The sequence below is a fragment of the Watersipora subatra genome, chromosome 10, assembly GCF_963576615.1.
Source record: "Watersipora subatra chromosome 10, tzWatSuba1.1, whole genome shotgun sequence".
NCBI classification, from domain to species: Eukaryota; Metazoa; Bryozoa; class Gymnolaemata; order Cheilostomatida; family Watersiporidae; genus Watersipora; species Watersipora subatra.
The window spans coordinates 28,799,856-28,821,244 of record NC_088717.1 but is presented as its reverse complement, the minus strand read 5'-3'; the positions used below and the strand labels follow the sequence as shown (position 1 = coordinate 28,821,244).

The following is a 21,389-nucleotide window of genomic DNA, read 5'->3' as shown; positions in this document are numbered from 1 at the left end:
CACAAGTGTTGCAGCAGAGCTCTGTGACCAGAGCCTGCGCGGCCGACCTCTCGAGCGCCGATATAACCGAGCCGAGTGAGACACGAGAGGAGAATCGGTCGCAGGAGGTGAGCCAACTTTGCAGGCCGCGGGAAAACAAAAAAAGATAGTGGAAAGAGATGAGAAAAGGGGAGGTGCCTAAGATTAGGAGTTCACATAAAACGAACTTGCCTAGATCATTCCAACTGAGTCGTACTGCGTATGCAGTACGACTCAGTCCTCTGCATGCGTGCTCATTTGTTTATGGCATTGACAAACTTTATATATATAAATATTTGTCTTCTGTCAACTTCTTCTGTCAATCTTCAGGCTGCTACTCCAGCCTGAAGATTGACAGAAGTCATGAAACTGCCAGCAGCTGAAAGTTAAGTACAACTGTTTTACATAATTAGTACTGTTTGCTTCAATCTCTTATAGAGCTCTTTTATTTTAGTACTATTTTACTGTATTATTCCACGACCAAACACGAACGAAGCGAGTGTTTGGAAGCTTTATGATAAATGCATATGTGCATACAACTCCCGAAAAGTATCCACCAACAGGCAAACCCTTGTACCGAAATCCCATCAAAAAATTTAACTATTTTTCTTTCGAGTCATTCAAGTATGATAATGATACAAAACACCTATACACCTACCTATTTAAATATGTTATTAAGTCTTTGAAAATTATCGACAATATCCTAAAACTTACCCATCTGATCGGATGATACATAACTAGAAAGATTAATTTGGGCTAAAATCACCATTAAAACCTGACAAGCCTTTTTAGTCAAAATTAAGACCGGCCAACAAAACGCACATAGAGTCGTGCAGCAGATAGCGGAACCATAAAGCAGTGCGACAGGTAGTAGAAAAACGTGCACATTTCACCAGTCTATGGCATTGTCCAATTGTCGAAAGTTTTTGTAATAAACGTAGTCCGTTTGTTTTACCTTCAGTAAATCGTAACATTATGACATTGCAATATTGATTTACAGGTACGAAAATGTGGTACACAGTTTATTAGCCTTTGTTTTTGTCCAATTACGGAAGGTTTCATTAAATTATCTAGAACATTAGCCAAATTTCTTTACATCTTATGTACAAGTTAGGCCCGAACTACAATGCCCCTTTATGACAAGAACATTTCTTTATTTGGCTTTAGTTTGCAGAAAACTTCCAGACACACGTGAATGCTAATGCTTGCTTTCTGTTACAGATCGCTGTCAAAACCATTCTACATTCAACACAACCAACTTTCAAACTGTGTATATTACACAGCAGCTTACCATTTGACTGCTAATTGTATATATGCTATATTGCATTTCTCCTACTGCAGGGGAGAGATATATACATATCATCTTCTCCTTTCATTATTGCTGTTTGTTACATAACATCCAGTACAGTAGGACTATTAAGCTATCATTGCAGTTGGGTTGCAGTTCTCCTACATGTATTGCAGTGCAGAGATATAATAAACATATTTCATTACTGCTGTTGTTAGTTAAATTACATACAGCACAGTAGGTTAGGCCTACAGCTTTAATTAATATTTATTTTATTGTTGTAAAACATAGGTTTGAGATAGTAGTAGATTAGTTCTGATTTTATACACCCTTTTGTTTTGCATAATTGACCTTTTGAATTTCATTTCAAAACAACTTGTTAACTACCATGGACATACAACCTCCCAGAGCACCACACAGTGCAGACGGCCACTGCGTGGCCGTCTGCACTGTGGCCGTCTGCCGTCCACGTGTCTCCCAATTATACCAATTATTACAGCACATTAGGAGGAGAAATAGAAGGTCCTCACAGCAACCATCAACATCAAATGCTAATGTTCAACAACACGCTACTCAAAATAATAACAACAACTCATCTGATTCAGAGAATTCTTTAGTAGATGTTGTATGCGATGTAAATGACATGGACTTGACAGCCCCTTTGTTTCCAAATGATGATCATGATTTTATGGACATCGTTGACCATAAAAATATTGCACCAAATATTGCACAAAACAATATTGCTCTTCCCAATGCTGCCTCCTCCATCCCATTCCTTATTTTCAATCTTTAGATTGTCCTGATTTTCAAGAACTGCGTAACAACTTTCTAGGCAGACTTGATAGCAACATATCACAGCTCACATGTACTTGATGTAATGAGAAACATTTCATTACATACAATGCTCAAATACAACTATGTCATACCGTACGTGCCAACAAGTTAGACCTGACAATGTTAATAAATTCAGTGCAGCCAACAATATGGACCCAGGTCCATCTGTTGAATGGTTATGAATTGTCACTTTGGTGGTGGGCTGTATGACAGGGGAATTTCTAGTTTGATAATATAGTAGAATCCCAGCTGTTATTAAATGTATAAATATATATACTTATATATCTAATATATATGTACAAATATACAGTATATACTGATGGCTGACACTCGGTGCGTCTATTGATTGACTTTCTTGTGAAGAGTAAAGGAGTGAGCAGTTTCCTTTACACGAGATTATATTGACTATATTGACTGTATATTGCATTAATGATATTTTTGTATGTCTAATCTTATGGTTTTGCAGATTTAGCCAGTCAATGAGATGCGATTTTGTAGCTTGCTGACCATAAACCTACAACCACTGGCTGGTTACCCTATCCCCGCAGTAGTCTGCTTTTGCACTAAGGCTAACTTTCCCAAGAATGTCTCGCAAAAAGCTAGGGCTGATTTGTTGTTATTAAGATTGTGTTATATTTTTTTATTGATTGGCAGTTGAGTAAACGTTTTTTTGTCGACAGGAAGTGGGTATTCATTTTACATGTAGGCCTATACTGTGACTTACGGTGTTTACTAATAACTAAAATTTGTCTTGAATATAGTTGTGGTCTTATTATTGGATTATTGATACGGAGTCTCTAATGTAGGCTCATAAGCCAATAAGATTAGATAATCACTGGGAAAAGGACACAATTACTAAAGTGTGAATTGTCCGGCCCTAACGAGGGCAAATCCATTGTTATTCGCTTCCAGGCAAGTTTTTACCTGGGTTTTACTCAAATTTGAATGTTATATATAGTCTGAATTGTACACAGGGCAGTTGTGATTAGACCGTATTATAAATACTTATCATGATTCACTCTAGCAGTCTTTATTGGGACTCACTCACACTAGTAGCATGATTCACACTAGTAGCATGATTCACACTAGTAGCATGACTCACACTAGTAGCGTGACTCACACTAGTAGCGTGACTCACACTAGTAGCGTAACTCACACTAGTAGCATGACTCACACTAGTAGCATGACTGACACTGGTAGCATGACTCACACTGGTAGCATGACTCATACTAGTAACATGACTCCCACTGGTAGCATGCCTCACACGAGCAGCATGACTCACACTAGTAGCTTGACTCACACTAGTAGCATGACTCAGACTAGTAACATGACTAACACTAGTGGTGTGACTCACACTAGTAACATGACTCACACTAGTAGCGTGACTCACACTAGTAGCATGACTCACCCTAGTTGCATGACTCACCCTAGTTGCATGACTCACCCTAGTTGCATGACTCACTCTAGCAGATAACAGAAAAATCAGGTGCAAACTCTTTTGTTAAAAATCAGAATTGCAAAAAATTTTGATCTAATTTTAGAGAGATATCACTTGCGAACAACAGAGAATGTTACTAGAATCACATTTCAAAACAGAGTTATTGGTATGTATGTTGAGCAAAAATATCTTTAGTCTATTTTTGGTGTTACAGTTGTGTCATCAGAATAATCAGAATAATCAGAAGAATCGATTGTTTTCAATCCGTTTTAGTACCTTGTCTGCTAACGTGGTAATTGTTTCCTCTTGTATTTGTGAATGTGGAGGCTTCTTACGTTCCAGCAAGAATATAAATACTCTTCAAAGATTAGGTTTACTGAGATCAAATTTCAGATAACATCACAAATCAGACAACACATTTTATTAATAAAAATTTACTTGGTCTTTAACTTGTTTCAAAGAAATTATAAATTTTCACTATAAGAGTCGTGTTCCTCCATCATGGGTGGAGATTGGGAAATAAGATTACATCTGCTTAGCTTACTACAAGTGAAGGCTAGGCCTGTTTGTAAGATTAGTATTTCACAAACAATGTCTCTGGGATGTTGGCTGAGCATGTCTGAGTCCTGAGGCAAGGGAACCTCAACGACTGGAGACAGCCAGTTGCAAAGAGCAATGTAAGGTTGGATGCTATTCCAGTCACCATGGGTAGTCTTTATTGGGAATTAAACCCAAACCTGTCATTTAGAGGCCTGGAGTTCAAGACCAGTAGACCAGGCTGCTCTGTTTGGGTTTATGCAAGATAATTGGACTCAATCTCTCCAAGTGAGTAACTCTTTGGAGGGCAAATTTGTGGAGAAAGAGGGTAACTATTTACAGTGAAGTAGTTAGGAAAAGGAAATAAGGTTACTCACCCCAGTGAAAGTAAAACAGAAAAAAAGTTTCAAAAGAATTTATATTGATTTTAGTTATTATTATTTTAAAACAAAAAAAGAATCGTGAACCTACAAAAGCACAGATATTTCTAATTTGTTCAGGTCGTTCTTAATTCAGGAATCAAATGTTGTTATCTGGTCCCCTATCTGTGTTTTCAACTATTCCTTCAATATCAGATGGTTGTTTGACACTCAATTATTTTATAAGTATCTGTGTTATGCAAACCTTTAAGCTTTAAAGGTTGATTTGCAACATAGTCCACATTACAGTTATTTGGTATCAAAAGGTTCACCAATTCTTACTCCACTGTGTTGTAGGCGCAAAATATGTGGAAATATGATTACAAGCTCCTAAAAACCGATTAACAGTTAATCGCAGCCGTCATGAATACTCCATAGATTAGAATTCCTTTCCAAAACGGCTCAAACGGGACGTAGCTGAACAAGAGGTCTGCTGTTTACACTTTCATGCAACCTCATTCATCGAAATATTTTCACAAATATACTTCACGCATTCAATAAAACCATTTCTAATGTCCTTACACGTCCATTTGATCATCTTTGTAATGCTTTATATTTAATATATATATATAAATGTTTATATAGTAATATACATATATCTATATATAAATTTCTGTGTTCATCTGTCCAGTTATCCCAATAAAGTTTAAGTAATGAAAATTCCACTTCACGAAGAGTTCGACCTTGGAAACTCAATTTCTGGAGGCTTCGAGCTTTTCCATTAGATTACAGCGTTCAACCGATCATTAATGGTGAAAAACTAACGATGGTTAAAATATGTATAACGACATTGCGTCACAAGTAACGATTAGCAGCCTCAGCATTCACATAGCCTCAATATGTGAACGCTCGGCTTTGCATGGGTAAGAAAGAGCTTATAAACAGTTGCGGGTAATTGTAGCGCAAGGTAATGTTTATAAGCCATTTTTAATACCCGTGCAACGCAGGGCTAGTTTATATAGAAATGTGAGTGTCTGTTCAACTATAGCGATATAATTTTAGGAATGAAAAATCAGTTTTGCAGAGGATTTGAACTCATGCCATTCAACACCCAAGTCTACCGACAAGCGTGTGTCACTACTATGCTAAGCTACTTTTTATCCTTTTTACTATTTTATCTATCCTTCTGTCAATTGCATGTTACAAACTAAATATGTAATTATTATTATTAATTATATCTTTTGGATTTGTTTTTCTTTTGAAGTATTTTAAAAGGCATTTCAAAATAGATTGCCTTTTATTTATTGGTAATTTTCAAATGTGTCATTTCAATTTCAAATGTGCCATTACACTCCCATTTTAAGTTTCTCCTAAGGGTGGGCGCTAAATCTACAAATCACAAAAGCAAAATACCTTTGCGCGCCTCGCTTGCGCGCCTCGCATGCGCGCCTCGCTTGCGCGCCTCGCTTGCGCGCCTCGCTTGCGCGCCTCGCTTGCGCGCCTCGCTTGCGCGCCTCGCTTGCGCGCCTCGCTTGCGCGCCTCGCTTGCGCGCCTCGCTTGCGCGCCTCGCTTGCGCGCCTCGCTTGCGCGCCTCGCTTGCGCGCCTCGCTTGCGCGCCTCGCTTGCGCGCCTCGCTTGCGCGCCTCGCTTGCGCGCCTCGCTTGCGGGCCTCGATTGCGCGCCTCGATTGCGCGCCTCGATTGCGCGCCTCGATTGCACGCCTCAATTGCGCGGTTCACTGCCGTACGTTTATACCAGTATCGAGAAGTACCAATGTACATGTACCATTAATGTCCATCTAAAGTTTGAATACAACGAGCCTCTGTTGCAACACCTTTTTTATACGCACCCTTCCATATAGTCATTGTTTTCAACATGCTCATGGTTTTTATTTTGTTTCCTCAGTTTGTATTATTTGACCAACATCAAATCACTTTTCATTGTAACTATTATAGCAAAACAGACTATCTAGCCATTACATTTACTTGCTAATTATTTCGCATTTAAACACTTTTATATCTGTTTTATTTTTTCTCTCAACTTTTTTGAACTGCACAAAACACTTTTCTCATGATATAAAGCTTCAAAGTATGCAAAGAATGGCAAGTATCTGTATCTACTTGTATCTGTTACATAAAAATAATAATAGGGAAAAGAGCAGCAACTGCTATTAAAAAGATTCCATGTCAAAGACAATCGGGCAAACAAGAATAATCATGCTGATTCAAAGGAAAATTCAAACTACTAAGTACTACTACTACTATTCAGTAGCTAATACTATTATTCATAAATGATAAAATTTATAATTTATTATTGTTCATAAAACAATAAATAAGAAAAATATACAGTTTTTTAGGAAATGTTATTAGTTTGCTTTACTTATGCATTTGTTAGACTTTAATTGACTTTGTTTTTTAATTAACTTTGTTTTTTTTAAAATCTTTGTTTTAATTTCATGGAATGTGTTTTAATAAGTTTTAAATGATCTTTTATTTGTAAGAAACTTTCTTTGAGCATATAAAATTTGCATGTCTGTAAAACTTGATCTTTATCAAATGCACTAAAAAAAATAAAATTTCTAAAATTTATTTATATAACATTAAGTAACCAAAGATATCTGATTTGATTTATTTGAAAAAACCCAGCTAAACCTACAAAGGAAATCTTAAAAAATTATAAAAAATAGTTAGACAATATCTGTGCTACATATGCCTTGCCACTATTGCCACAAAAAGTAATTTATTTTACCGCAGAAAAACACAAGCAATAATATTGTTGCCATCATTGCATAGGAAAAAACCAAACTTTCTGACTAGAATTTGAGTATTTAGTCATTAACTAACCTTCGTGAAAAAGAATTAATCTATCTGAGAGAAACTTATATTCATCTCTCTTAATTTCTCCAAATCAGCTGGAGTAAATGTCCTTCGACTGTACTCCAACTACGGCGGATTATTGCCTTCAAAGGGACTACAATATTACTGCAAGTCAGTTCATGTCTATTATAGGTATTAAGGTATATCTATAATAAGTAACTATTAGTACCCTAACAGGCCGGTGAGCTGTGAGAGAGCCCCAAGTGTAATAACTATGTGTACAATTTTTCTGGAAAAGCAGGAAGTGCTTGATTGGAACAGTTGTCAGATTGTCAGCATACCGGGCTAAAAGTTGTGAGTTCACATCTTGTATGGACCACTTAATTTTTTAAACTACTATCCGCAGAAACAGACCCAGTTTGTATTATGGAAAAGATTGTCCTTGAAGTCATATAATTGCTAGAATAGTAGTCTCTATGGTCTACGAAGCTATTGAGTTCAGCCTTTTCCAATTGATATTGTGAGTTATGCACTCTATAGTAAAGTAAAGGAAAGCAACTTCAAACAAGCCAGCCGATTTGTTTTTTGTTGCACTTACAATACATGATATTTCTTTGTTAAATAGGTTGTCACAAAATTTGCACATTTCACAACTACACTCTCAACAGGTTTTGCCACTCTGAGAGAAGGGTTGAAAAATCGACCACCACTCTCCAATTGAATGCCACTTCCATTTGACCACCACTTTGACATTATTTGATATTTAAGAGCCCATATTATCAACTGATCAGTAGAAAGGTGTCCATAAAATCGTATTAATAATGAATCGTCTAAATCAATAACAGTTAATTCTCTCGTTATCAAATTCTAAAGGTTTTTGCTTTTTTTCGTTAAAACTTTGCAAGCAACAGCATAGCAATGATCTATAACAGTCTCAGGCTAGTAGTAGCTCTCTGTTTATGCGGTCTTTCTACTTTGAATTAGCCTACATATATAAAAAATGGCTTAAACTTACGATGGTAGATGGAACTTGGAAAGCAACGCCATAGAAATATTTAATAATTATCTCAGGCTAATAGTAGTTCCTTGTTTAATACGGTCCTAATACTTCGAAGGACATGCATATAAAAACCGGTTCGCAAATTTTGGACCAAAGGTTATACGCTTAGTGAGAAAACTTTTAGCACTGCATCAGTGCTAAATGGAGCACGTGAGAGTTTTGCTCTGCCGAAAAATTGTTTAAATGCTAAAATCGACTAATTCAGCAGTGCAGAAGAAGAATTGAAGCAAGAAGTTATTGTGGAAAGTATTGGACAACTAAAAGATGTTCATTCCATTGAAAGCAACAATCAGAACGCAGCTATCCTAGCAAACGATGGACATTTTTGTTTGTTTTAAAAACGTTAATTCTTGTTTCTGGATGTAATATAGAAGTTTGGTTCGTTTGTGTCACTTGTTCGTGAAAATATATTTGTATCATTTGATAGATTATTGTTCTATAACTTATAAATATGCAGATTTATAGCATGTTATTTTATAACATTTTGCGGCTATCTTAACACCGGCTTACAATGGATCGATGCCGATAACTCCACTTCTATTGCACATAAAAAGCTAGTTTTGGCTGCAAGCTGTAGCAAATATATTAGTGAGTGCAATGAGCTTTTATGCAAGGTGGCTAAATATAGATATAAAATATAAAGATGTATTCAACTTTAGAATGAAATAAAAATTTTAAATGCTAACAAATTGCGAAGAAGGGCACAGGCCATAATATCATCGCAGGTCAATTGCAAGCAATAGATATCAACTAATAGAGATATTTCTCAGTTTCTTGATGCACATTTATTAAGAGATCTTTGACAAGTTAGGGATACGTTAGCATATTTATTGCATTCAAAATGTTTAATATCGGTCCACAGAAAGAAGAGGGCAAAATATATGTGATATTCACTTCACCCGTAATAGGGCTAAATATATTTTGCGAAAATTCTGACCAGCTAGTTGAAAAATAGACCGCTAGCCTCTATTTGAACGTTGCCTCCAATTGACCGCCACCATCAAGGAGAGGTTAAAAAATAGAGCACTATGGCGTTCAATTAGAGGTTTTATGGTAACTACAGTTTAAAACAGGGTTGGCATAGTAGTTCCCATGGCGGTTATTACCGCTGATTTATACCGCCTCGGAAAAAACTCATTTTTGTCCAAAAGTGGGAAAAACTAAAAAACTTCTTTTTTGACAAGTTGACTAATACTTAAGCAAATAATAACAATACATTTATACCATTAGCTGTCATAGAGCTTCTTTATGACTCTTTAACAGTACACAGGCTAAAAAAGCGCATAACCTTTATAATTGGTTTATTTACTAAATATTGAATGAAAAGACCAGATCACAAGATAATATTCGTTTATTTACATATATTAAATAGTAATATTGAATAAAAAGCAAAATTGATGGGTGAAACATGACAGTAAGCATCATACAACAATTAGAAAATAGAAAAAACGAAAACACATGAAGATAATGCCAAGTAATCGAGACCGGTGAACTGAACAAACGGATTAGAGTATTGAGAATTGATTGTTCACGAAAAGTTAATCCTCGTCTTCGGCCAAATCATACTTTAAAGAAATTGTTTTTAGGTTTTGGTATCAAGCTACCAGTTAAGACGCTTTCTCCACTTCGAGCCTGTTGCACAGCTTGGTCTGCACTAAGGAAAAAGTGCTAAACAATACACGTTAAAACAGTCCTATTATTGGAGTGTAAAAGGCTCATCATAATTTAACGTTGGCAGTATCTTGGGAGTAGATTTTTTCCAATTTTTCCCACTTTTAAACACTATTTTATTTCCATTGCAATTGAGTGATGTAAATATGGCGCCACACAACTAATTGAATAGTCCAATTTTAAATTCTTATCAAATTTTTCATCGTTTAACAAATATTTGGATAATAAATTCTAGCATTATAGTATTTGCCATTTTTTCAGATTGTTCCAGTTTTTTCTGCTGCCCTGGGAAAAACAGCTTTTCTCGGGAAAAATGCCAACCCTGGTTTAAAATACATTCCAATTAAGACTCCGTAAAGATAACGTAAAGAATTTATGTAAAGTTTTCGCTTTTTATTACATAAAAATTTCACATAAGGAAAAGCGTGAAGTTCTCATTTTGCAATTAAATGGGAACAGATTAATTTGTAATTGATTACTTTATATAGGAAATTTTGGATTGGGATACGAGAACGTTGACATACAAGCTCAGCTCTAGTACACATTAAAGTTAATATAATATAGTTGTAGTTAACAGTTGTAGTTAATATGTCTATGTCCATTAGTGAAATAACAGCAAAACCTGGTTCAGGGCGTGATAAAGATGGATTGTCCTGCCAGATCGACGAAAAGCATAGTCAGAATCGTGCTCCTCAAAATTTACGGATGAGATATTGCAGCCCATGAGCCGTACAACAGTTTTAGTGAGCAGAGGGACCTATGATATCAATATCAACATCTTCTTACCGTACAGTATCTACAAATGTGTTTTTTTGCTTGTCGCAAATATGCGAAATCGATTACTTTGAAATAAAATATGCGTGTTAGGCCAGCGTAACTGATACAAGGCCTGTGTTATATTCACATTGTCTTAGATATCAAGAGGTTCAAAATATATCAATAAATCGACAAAAAAGCATTGGTGATAATATCTTTCAACATATGTACAGTAAAAAAATATGAACAATATTAAACATACCACGCTGATGCCTTCCGGTGCTAATCGACCATGATGGAAACAGAAAAAAGCACCTCCCTTATTATAAAAATGATATGTTACAAAATATGAACAAAAAACAACGCCGTTGACGCAAGCAGATTTTAAATTTCATCATGACAGTATAGAACAAGTTTATACATCTTCATACATACGCCATAACCTAAGTCTTGCATAATGTACATGTACGTAAGTAGAAACCTAACCTAAAAGATCACCCCTTCTACATCGTCATTCATGATCCACAGCACCAGCGAAAGGGTCCACATCTGTGCCTTTCATAGGTGGGCAGGCAGGCGCCTTTCGTAGTAGATAGATTAATAAAGTGGCAATCTTGAGTGACCACACCAATGTTGCTGATGAGCTCGAGGAAAGGGTAAACATCATCTCCTCGCAAACGGTTATTCGGGCCCGAAATCCGGCTATAGTTTGGAGTTATCTGTGAACATAAAACGAAATCCAAACGTGTTAAGAAAGGATTCACAACTATAAGCGCTTTAACATAAAACTTTTCTACGCAGGCAGTTTACTGTCTTTATATAACAATCTAACCAATAATCAAAACTAAAATAACTAAAGGTATAGGCAGCTATGCGTACAGTACATACAAGCAAATGTACATGTATACGCTAAATATCAAGGCGTTGTTACGACGAAGAACCTCAAATAGTTACTAGTATGCAAATACAAGTGTAAATACGTTAAAATATGCAACATTTTATTTATGCAACATTGCAAATGTTGCAAATATGCAACATTTTATTAACAAGCGTCGTTATTACCCCCATCGGCAAAATATTTTTGTCAACGACTTTTCTAAAGGTTTGGTGAAATTTGATTTATACCGAACATCCGCTTAGCGATCGCCCTTCGGAAGCGAGGTAAAGTGAGGTAATCTTTGCATAAACTTCAAGAAAAATCGGCAAAATTGATCGTGGGTAAAACGCTCAAAAAAAGATCTCTTTTCTTTTGAGCATTTCAACAACGATCAAGTTTTGCCAATGTCAATCTAAAAAACGTCCTGGCAATAACATCACCTCAAACAACAAACCGATATCAAGTGATAGAAAAATCTCTATACTTTTTGATAAAAACGTTTTAAACTTTACATTAGAAGCATTTAATTTGAAACAAGCCATTTGTGCTTTTGATTTATATTATATTTTGTATATGTACATGTATCTACTAATAAATAAGTAAAAACATGGACTTGTGACAGTGCTCTGATAACTTGAACACTCTGATAATCCGAACACTTTCGCTCGGTCTCGTGAAGTTCGAGTTATCCATGTTTGACTGTATTTATTTTTGACAAAATATTTTCTAACTAGGATGATGAAAAAAAGAAACAAAAAAGTAAATATTTTGTGTTTTGCTCTTTAAACATCGAAAACATTCTAGGTTAAGATACAATACTAAAATTTGCGTAAATTGATAATTGGAACAGCAAAAAATGCAACTGATCAGTTACATTAGAAATCGTGCGAAAAAGAAAATATAAACAGCAGTGGAACTTTTATTTTAAATCTTTGAAGGAGAATCTTCCAAAACAATTTAGAGTAACTCGACTGGAGGAGTCGTCTCTAGCAAATATCTTCGGTAGAGAAACATCGTCCCAGTCAGTTTTTTACTTTTTGATAAAGCATTCATGAAGCATAATTTGGTTCTCTCTGTGTAAAGGAATGAACCCGCGCTGTTTCCGGAACTGTTTCGAACGTTTAATTATCATGCGAATGCTCCGGTTTGGTCCCGAACCAAATTTATGTTCAAGATCCGAGACAAACAAATCTCAATAATTTTGGTCAAAAACCGAAGTTCCACTGTACATACACTCCACTGTATATACACTCCACTGTATATACACTTCACTGTACATACACTCCACTGTATATACACTCCACTGTATATACACTTCACTGTACATACACTCCACTGTATATACACTCCACTGTATATACACTTCACTGTACATACACTCCACTGTACATACACTCCACTGTACATACACTCCACTGTACATACACTCCACTGTATATACACTCCACTGTATATACACTCCACTGTACATACACTCCACTGTACATACACTCCACTGTACATACACTCCACTGTACATACACTCCACTGTACATACACTCCACTGTACATACACTCCACTGTACATACACTCCACTGTATATACACTCCACTGTATATACACTTCACTGTACATACACTCCACTGTACATACACTCCACTGTACATACACTCCACTGTACATACACTCCACTGTATATACACTCCACTGTATATACACTCCACTGTACATACACTCCACTGTACATACACTCCACTGTACATACACTCCACTGTACATACACTCCACTGTACATACACTCCACTGTACATACACTCCACTGTACATACACTCCACTGTACATACACTCCACTGTACATACACTCCACTGTACATACACTCCACTGTACATACACTCCACTGTACATACACTCCACTGTACATACACTCCACTGTACATACACTCCACTGTACATACACTCCACTGTACATACACTCCACTGTACATACACTCCACTGTACATACACTCCACTGTACATACACTCCACTGTACATACACTCCACTGTACATACACTCCACTGTACATACACTTCACTGTACATACACTTCACTGTACATACACTTCACTGTACATACACTTCACTGTACATACACTCCACTGTACATACACTCCACTGTACATACACTCCACTGTACATACACTCCACTGTATATACACTCCACTGTACATACACTCCACTGTACATACACTCCACTGTACATACACTCCACTGTACATACACTCCACTGTACATACACTCCACTGTACATACACTCCACTGTACATACACTCCACTGTACATACACTCCACTGTACATACACTCCACTGTACATACACTCCACTGTACATACACTCCACTGTACATACACTCCACTGTACATACACTCCACTGTACATACACTCCACTGTACATACACTCCACTGTACATACACTCCACTGTACATACACTTCACTGTACATACACTTCACTGTACATACACTTCACTGTACATACACTTCACTGTACATACACTCCACTGTACATACACTCCACTGTACATACACTCCACTGTACATACACTCCACTGTATATACACTCCACTGTACATACACTCCACTGTACATACACTCCACTGTACATACACTCCACTGTACATACACTCCACTGTACATACACTCCACTGTACATACACTCCACTGTATATACACTTCACTGTACATACACTCCACTGTACATACACTCCACTGTACATACACTCCACTGTACATACACTCCACTGTACATACACTCCACTGTACATACACTCCACTGTACATACACTCCACTGTACATAAACTCCCGAACCAAATTTATGTTCAAGATCCGAGACAAACAAATCTCAATAATTTTGGTCAAAAACCGAAGTTCCACTGTACATACACTCCACTGTATATACACTCCACTGTACATACACTCCACTGTACATACACTCCACTGTACATACACTCCACTGTATATACACTTCACTGTACATACACTCCACTGTACATACACTCCACTGTACATACACTCCACTGTACATACACTCCACTGTACATACACTCCACTGTACATACACTCCACTGTACATACACTCCACTGTATATACACTCCACTGTATATACACTTCACTGTACATACACTCCACTGTATATACACTCCACTGTATATACACTTCACTGTACATACACTCCACTGTATATACACTCCACTGTATATACACTTCACTGTACATACACTCCACTGTACATACACTCCACTGTACATACACTCCACTGTACATACACTCCACTGTATATACACTCCACTGTATATACACTCCACTGTACATACACTCCACTGTACATACACTCCACTGTACATACACTCCACTGTACATACACTCCACTGTACATACACTCCACTGTACATACACTCCACTGTACATACACTCCACTGTATATACACTCCACTGTATATACACTTCACTGTACATACACTCCACTGTACATACACTCCACTGTACATACACTCCACTGTACATACACTCCACTGTATATACACTCCACTGTATATACACTCCACTGTACATACACTCCACTGTACATACACTCCACTGTACATACACTCCACTGTACATACACTCCACTGTACATACACTCCACTGTACATACACTCCACTGTACATACACTCCACTGTACATACACTCCACTGTACATACACTCCACTGTACATACACTCCACTGTACATACACTCCACTGTACATACACTCCACTGTACATACACTCCACTGTACATACACTCCACTGTACATACACTCCACTGTACATACACTCCACTGTACATACACTCCACTGTACATACACTCCACTGTACATACACTCCACTGTACATACACTCCACTGTACATACACTTCACTGTACATACACTTCACTGTACATACACTTCACTGTACATACACTTCACTGTACATACACTCCACTGTACATACACTCCACTGTACATACACTCCACTGTACATACACTCCACTGTACATACACTCCACTGTACATACACTCCACTGTACATACACTCCACTGTACATACACTCCACTGTACATACACTCCACTGTACATACACTCCACTGTACATACACTCCACTGTACATACACTCCACTGTACATACACTCCACTGTACATACACTCCACTGTACATACACTCCACTGTACATACACTCCACTGTACATACACTCCACTGTACATACACTCCACTGTACATACACTCCACTGTACATACACTCCACTGTACATACACTTCACTGTACATACACTCCACTGTATATACACTTCACTGTACATACACTCCACTGTACATACACTCCACTGTACATACACTCCACTGTACATACACTTCACTGTACATACACTCCACTGTACATACACTCCACTGTACATACACTCCACTGTACATACACTCCACTGTACATACACTCCACTGTACATACACTCCACTGTACATACACTCCACTGTACATACACTCCACTGTACATACACTTCACTGTACATACACTCCACTGTATATACACTTCACTGTACATACACTCCACTGTACATACACTCCACTGTACATACACTCCACTGTATATACACTTCACTGTACATACACTCCACTGTACATACACTTCACTGTACATACACTCCACTGTACATACACTCCACTGTACATACACTCCACTGTACATACACTCCACTGTATATACACTTCACTGTACATACACTCCACTGTACATACACTCCACTGTATATACACTTCACTGTACATACACTCCACTGTACATACACTCCACTGTACATACACTCCACTAAAATCACAGTAATATGACAGGGCTTTGAGACCCAAACCCCTATTGGTAGCTAAACTGAAAAACCTAGTGTAATATCACTAAACGAAAAATGGAAGACTGATCAATCATGCTCGCTATCTCGCTGAAAAGCGAATTTGAAAAGAGGGGGGTTTCCGTTTTACAAGGGTTTTTTACATTCCGCGAGACTGATAACCCGATGCGGACTGTATACTCTCTCAATAGAGAATATATACGGCCGCTTTCTGACCAGTCTCGTACGCTATACAATAAACTAACTGATGACAGTAGCTTAAAAAAGGCTTATAACTTACTAATCATAGCAAGCGGTTTGATCGAGTGGCCACGTCCGTGGACTGACACGAAACAACTTCCTCCATTCCGATGGCCGAGTCGACTTCTAGTCATCTCACGATATCTGTAAAGAGAAAAATGTGAAAATCAAGTTGAAAAGCAAATTTGAAAAACGAGTGGGTTTTGAACCGCATATTGTTTTTGTAATCGCTTACCTCTTAGAAGTAAACAAATAGATACCGGCGTTCGCTTTCAAAAGGTTCCCTTCGACCATTAGACTCTCCCGCCTGAAAGCTTTCCATCCTTTCTTCTCTATAAAACGAGCAAAAAGATTTGAGGTTAGAATATATTGTGAAAGGTATTGCACGGCCAGAAGAATATGAAATGGTTTCAAACAGAAGTGACAATCAGAACGCAACTGACCGAGAAAACGATGCTAATATTTCTGTTTTGCAAATGGTAATATTTGTTTTAAAATGCTAATTTTTGATGCCGCTTGTATTAGAATTACTGTTTATGTCACTCGATTTTGAACATATAAAGATATATTGGTGGCATTCGATATAATATTATCATTATATAACTTATACCTATATTATAAACTCGCAGGTTTATACCGTATTATTTTATAGCGTCATCGCGGTTATATATACTCAGCTTCTTATGTATCGACACTAATAAATCCTCTCCTACTAGACACTAATAACTCCTCTCCTACTAGACACTAATAACTCCTTTCCTACTAGACACTAATAACTCCTCTCCTACTAGACACTAATAACTCCTCTCCTACTAGACACTAATAACTCCTCTCCTACTAGACACTAATAACTCCTCTCCTACCAGACACTAATAACTCCTCTCCTACTAAACACTAATAACTCTTCTCCTACTAGACACTAATAACTCCTCTCCTACTAAACATAAAAAAGCCAGTTTGGGCTGCAAACTGTGGCAAACACATCAGAGAATGCGAGGAGCTTTAATACAACTTACATTTAATTCTATAATAAAAAGAAACCTTCAAATTTAGAATGAAATAAAAGATCGAAAGCTCCAGCGAATTTCAACACAGGCTGTAAGGTAGGTTAATAGCAAGACACATATAAAGATATTTCTCAGCTTTTAAAATTGTCAAGTTTTTTATTTGCTTTCGGAATGTATCATAAACATGGTTTGCTCCAGTCTTTCATTTTTAAAATATATTTCCAGCTTCAATGGATTATTATTACTATTATTATCACTATTATTATATAACTTGTACACTTCCAAATTTGTAGCATAACGTTTGACAATGCCATGGCTGTTAAGTTTGGCTTCGCTATAAACCTGGTTTAGGCGCTCATATCGTCTCGTGAGCAACGTGAGAAAACATTTCTCAGAAGTCAGAAGACGATGTACTCTATATGGAAAAACCAGAAATAAGCTGTATCAAGGCGAAAGATGTAAGGCAGTCACATCGCAACTGAGACTTGCCAGGTAGGACGATGCTTTTTAAAAAGATTTACGAGTTTTTAATTTGGTTTCCGTGTGTATCGGATTGTTATGGATTTGCTAAACTCAGCTATTTCTAATAGCCATATGCATCAAGCTATCCTGGGATTAGTGTAATAATATGCAAGCCAGCTTTCATGGAAAGCCAATGGAACACTGTATATAAGGATATGTAAGCCAGTGTAGCACAGGATGGGTAAGAATAATTAACGAAGGAAGATACACTAGTGAGACAGAAGAACAAAGAGCACGAGATACTGTCTACAAGCGAAGAAACTATATATGGACATTTGTAGTACTCATTCACCAGTCATCTTGCTTGCAACAATTATAGTTGTGCATGAGAGCTAATACTCATTCAGTATAAGACAACTTGTAACCAGAACCATGGAGTTATCTTCCCCTAAAGTGATAACTGTGCCTTCAACAACACGAGCGTTTCCGGTGCCAACTAAGTGCGTTTAGGCCACGCCCTTTTTTTGTGCTAGTCAATCGTACTGATTGACAGAACCATAACATCAGCCATGAGAATGATCATGAATTTCCACAGTTAAGATAGTAATTATTGTTCATATTAAAGAAAGGATGATTATTGTTTAATACTCTAATAATATATGCTTATTATTTAAAGCAATTCAATACCTACATGCATTGCAAAGGCACTGAATAGATAGTGTTAAGTAAGTGAGTTAATGCAATCAGTTACTCCAATGATATACAGCCCCACACATGGGGGTGTATATCATTGGTTACTCACAGATAAGATAGATAGTCATACTGGGGTTGTATTACATTGGTGTGATGGGAAGCTAATCGACTGCCATCAACTGAAAGTATTGACATTGTATGGTGATAGTGATTCATTGACACCACAGTCCACAAACAGCCCTTGCATGTAACATTAGATTTCAATACATATCAATCAAATACATAGACTAGCTTGAAGCAAAGATGTCCACTAGTTAGTGGACATCTTTGCTTGATGTAAGCAAGCAAAAAGTTTGAAAGTTAGAGTGGCAAATGTTGTTATATGTTAAATAAAAATAAATTATACTAAAATATAATCATTTACAAATGAAATAGACTTTTTGTTACTTAATTTATTAAATAATTTTTTATTGTAATCATAGCTAAACAGTTTATATTTAGCCATTACTTGCTAATTATTTCACATTTACATTTAAACACAGTTGCAGTTTCATTTTTCTTCCTAATTTATTTCAACAAAAAACCTCTTTCATGATATGAAAATTAAAATTTGTAGTTGTTTAAAAAAGCTTGAAAACATTTACAGCTGTTTGTATTTTTTCTCTTCTCTTCATTTATTTCTATTACACAAAACACTTCTCATTATATGCAGTTTAAAAGTTAAAGTGGCAAATGTTGTTATATGTTAATTAAAAATACTTGGTCCCTTTCAACATATACTCCATCTACATCAGATCTTGGATGAAGACCTTTATGCATTGTCATCAGTTTCCGCGTCCTTCTGTCCAGTTGCTGTAACTCAGCCTTCGTCCACTGAATAATCCCTGCTCCATATCTGTACAAGGGCACATCCCATGTATTGATAGCGGTAATGAGATTTCCAGCAGTCAGCTTTGATTTCAGCGCTTTCATGAGCCTGTGAATGTATTCCTTTTTGATCGTAGCTTTCATTTCAGATTGTTTTATGTCATCTGCCTCCATAGCTCCTAAATATTTGTAGCTTTCATTATCTTCTAGTTCATGGATTTCTGTTTTATTTGGTAGCATGATATTTCCTCTGCCAGTTAGTTTCCCTCTTATCATGGTGATGGTAGGTGATGGTGAATAATAATAATAATGATTATTATTATTGTAAAAGCTTTTCTTTACAGTCGTGTGGTGGTAGGTGACTGGTTTTAATCCGTGTTGAGTCCGGGTCTTAACAAAAGGCCAAAGGATCCAACGTCTTCCTCAATTCCACTAAGAGATGACCTTTCTCAATATGTGATCTGTTCCTAAGATGGCTGTCTTCTGTATAGTCTCAAAAGACATGTTCACTCCCACCTCGGCCAAGTATGCTATATGCCTTATTGATATTGTTCGGAGTGCACCAATTACTATTGATATCACTTCGGTCTTCACCTTCCACAGTTTGTTTATCTCGAACCCAAGCTCTTTGTATTTACCAATCTTCTCATCTTCCTTTTGTACTACCCTTGTGTCTCCAGGTATTGCTATGTCTATGACCTGACACTGTTTGGTTTCTTTGTTTATTAGTATCAGGTCTGGTCTTCTAGCTTCAATAACCTTGTCTGTCTGCACATTGAAGTCTCATAGCAGCCTCACTTTCTCATTCTCCAATACAGCTTCTGCACGGTGGTCGTACCATTTTTCTTTGTGGGGCAACTCATGTTTCTTGCATATGCTCCAGTGCACTGCATTTGCCACTTTGCCATGCCGCCCTTTATATTATATCTGTGCGATCTTACTGCATTCGCTGACTATGTGGGACACTGTTTCATCTTTCTGCTTGCACAATCTGCATTTCGGATCATTTATTGACTTTTCTATCTTGGCTTACCTGTAGTTGGTTCTTAATGCTTGATCCTGGGCAGCAATGATCAGGCTTTCAGTCTCTCATTTGAGACATCCCCTCTTCATCTATTGCCATGTCTCCTTTGCTACTTAATCCACTGTCTGTCTTAGATGTTGTCCGTTCATTGGCTTATCTTGCCAGTTTTGCTTTCGTTCAGTTTTCTGATGGCTTTTTATACTCCATCATCCATCTTCACTGTTGGTATTTATGATCTTACCCGCTGTTCTTATGAATTCGACTGGGCTGCCTTCTGTGTACTTTTTCAGACAGTGACTTTTGTAATTCACAGTTTCCTCAACACTTATTAATCCTCTTCCTCCTTGGTCCCTTTCAACATATACCGGTATTCTATCTATATCAGATCTTGGATGAAAACCTTTATGCATTGTCATCAGTTTCCGTGTCCTTCTGTCCAGTTGCTGTAACTCAGCCTTCGTCTACTGAATAAGCCCTGCTCCATATCTGTACAAGGACACAGCCCATGTATTGATAGCGGTAATGAGATTTCCAGCAGTCAGCTTTGATTTCAGCGCATTCATGAGCCTGTAAATGTAT

At 37.1% G+C, this 21,389-nt stretch overlaps 1 protein-coding gene across 1 annotated transcript; it reads right to left on the bottom strand.

Moving 5' to 3' along the window:
- Positions 1 to 5,863: 5,863 nt before the first annotated feature.
- Positions 5,864 to 6,256, bottom strand: LOC137406937 (octapeptide-repeat protein T2-like). The gene has a single exon (XM_068093538.1). The coding sequence runs from the start codon at positions 6,254 to 6,256 to the stop codon at positions 5,864 to 5,866; it is 393 nt and encodes a 130-aa protein (XP_067949639.1).
- Positions 6,257 to 21,389: the final 15,133 nt, after the last annotated feature.

Bases quoted from the DNA above. Each gene is read 5' to 3' on its own strand.
- LOC137406937 (XM_068093538.1), bottom strand. From the start codon at position 6,256: ATGTACATTGGTACTTCTCGATACTGGTATAAACGTACGGCAGTGAAC.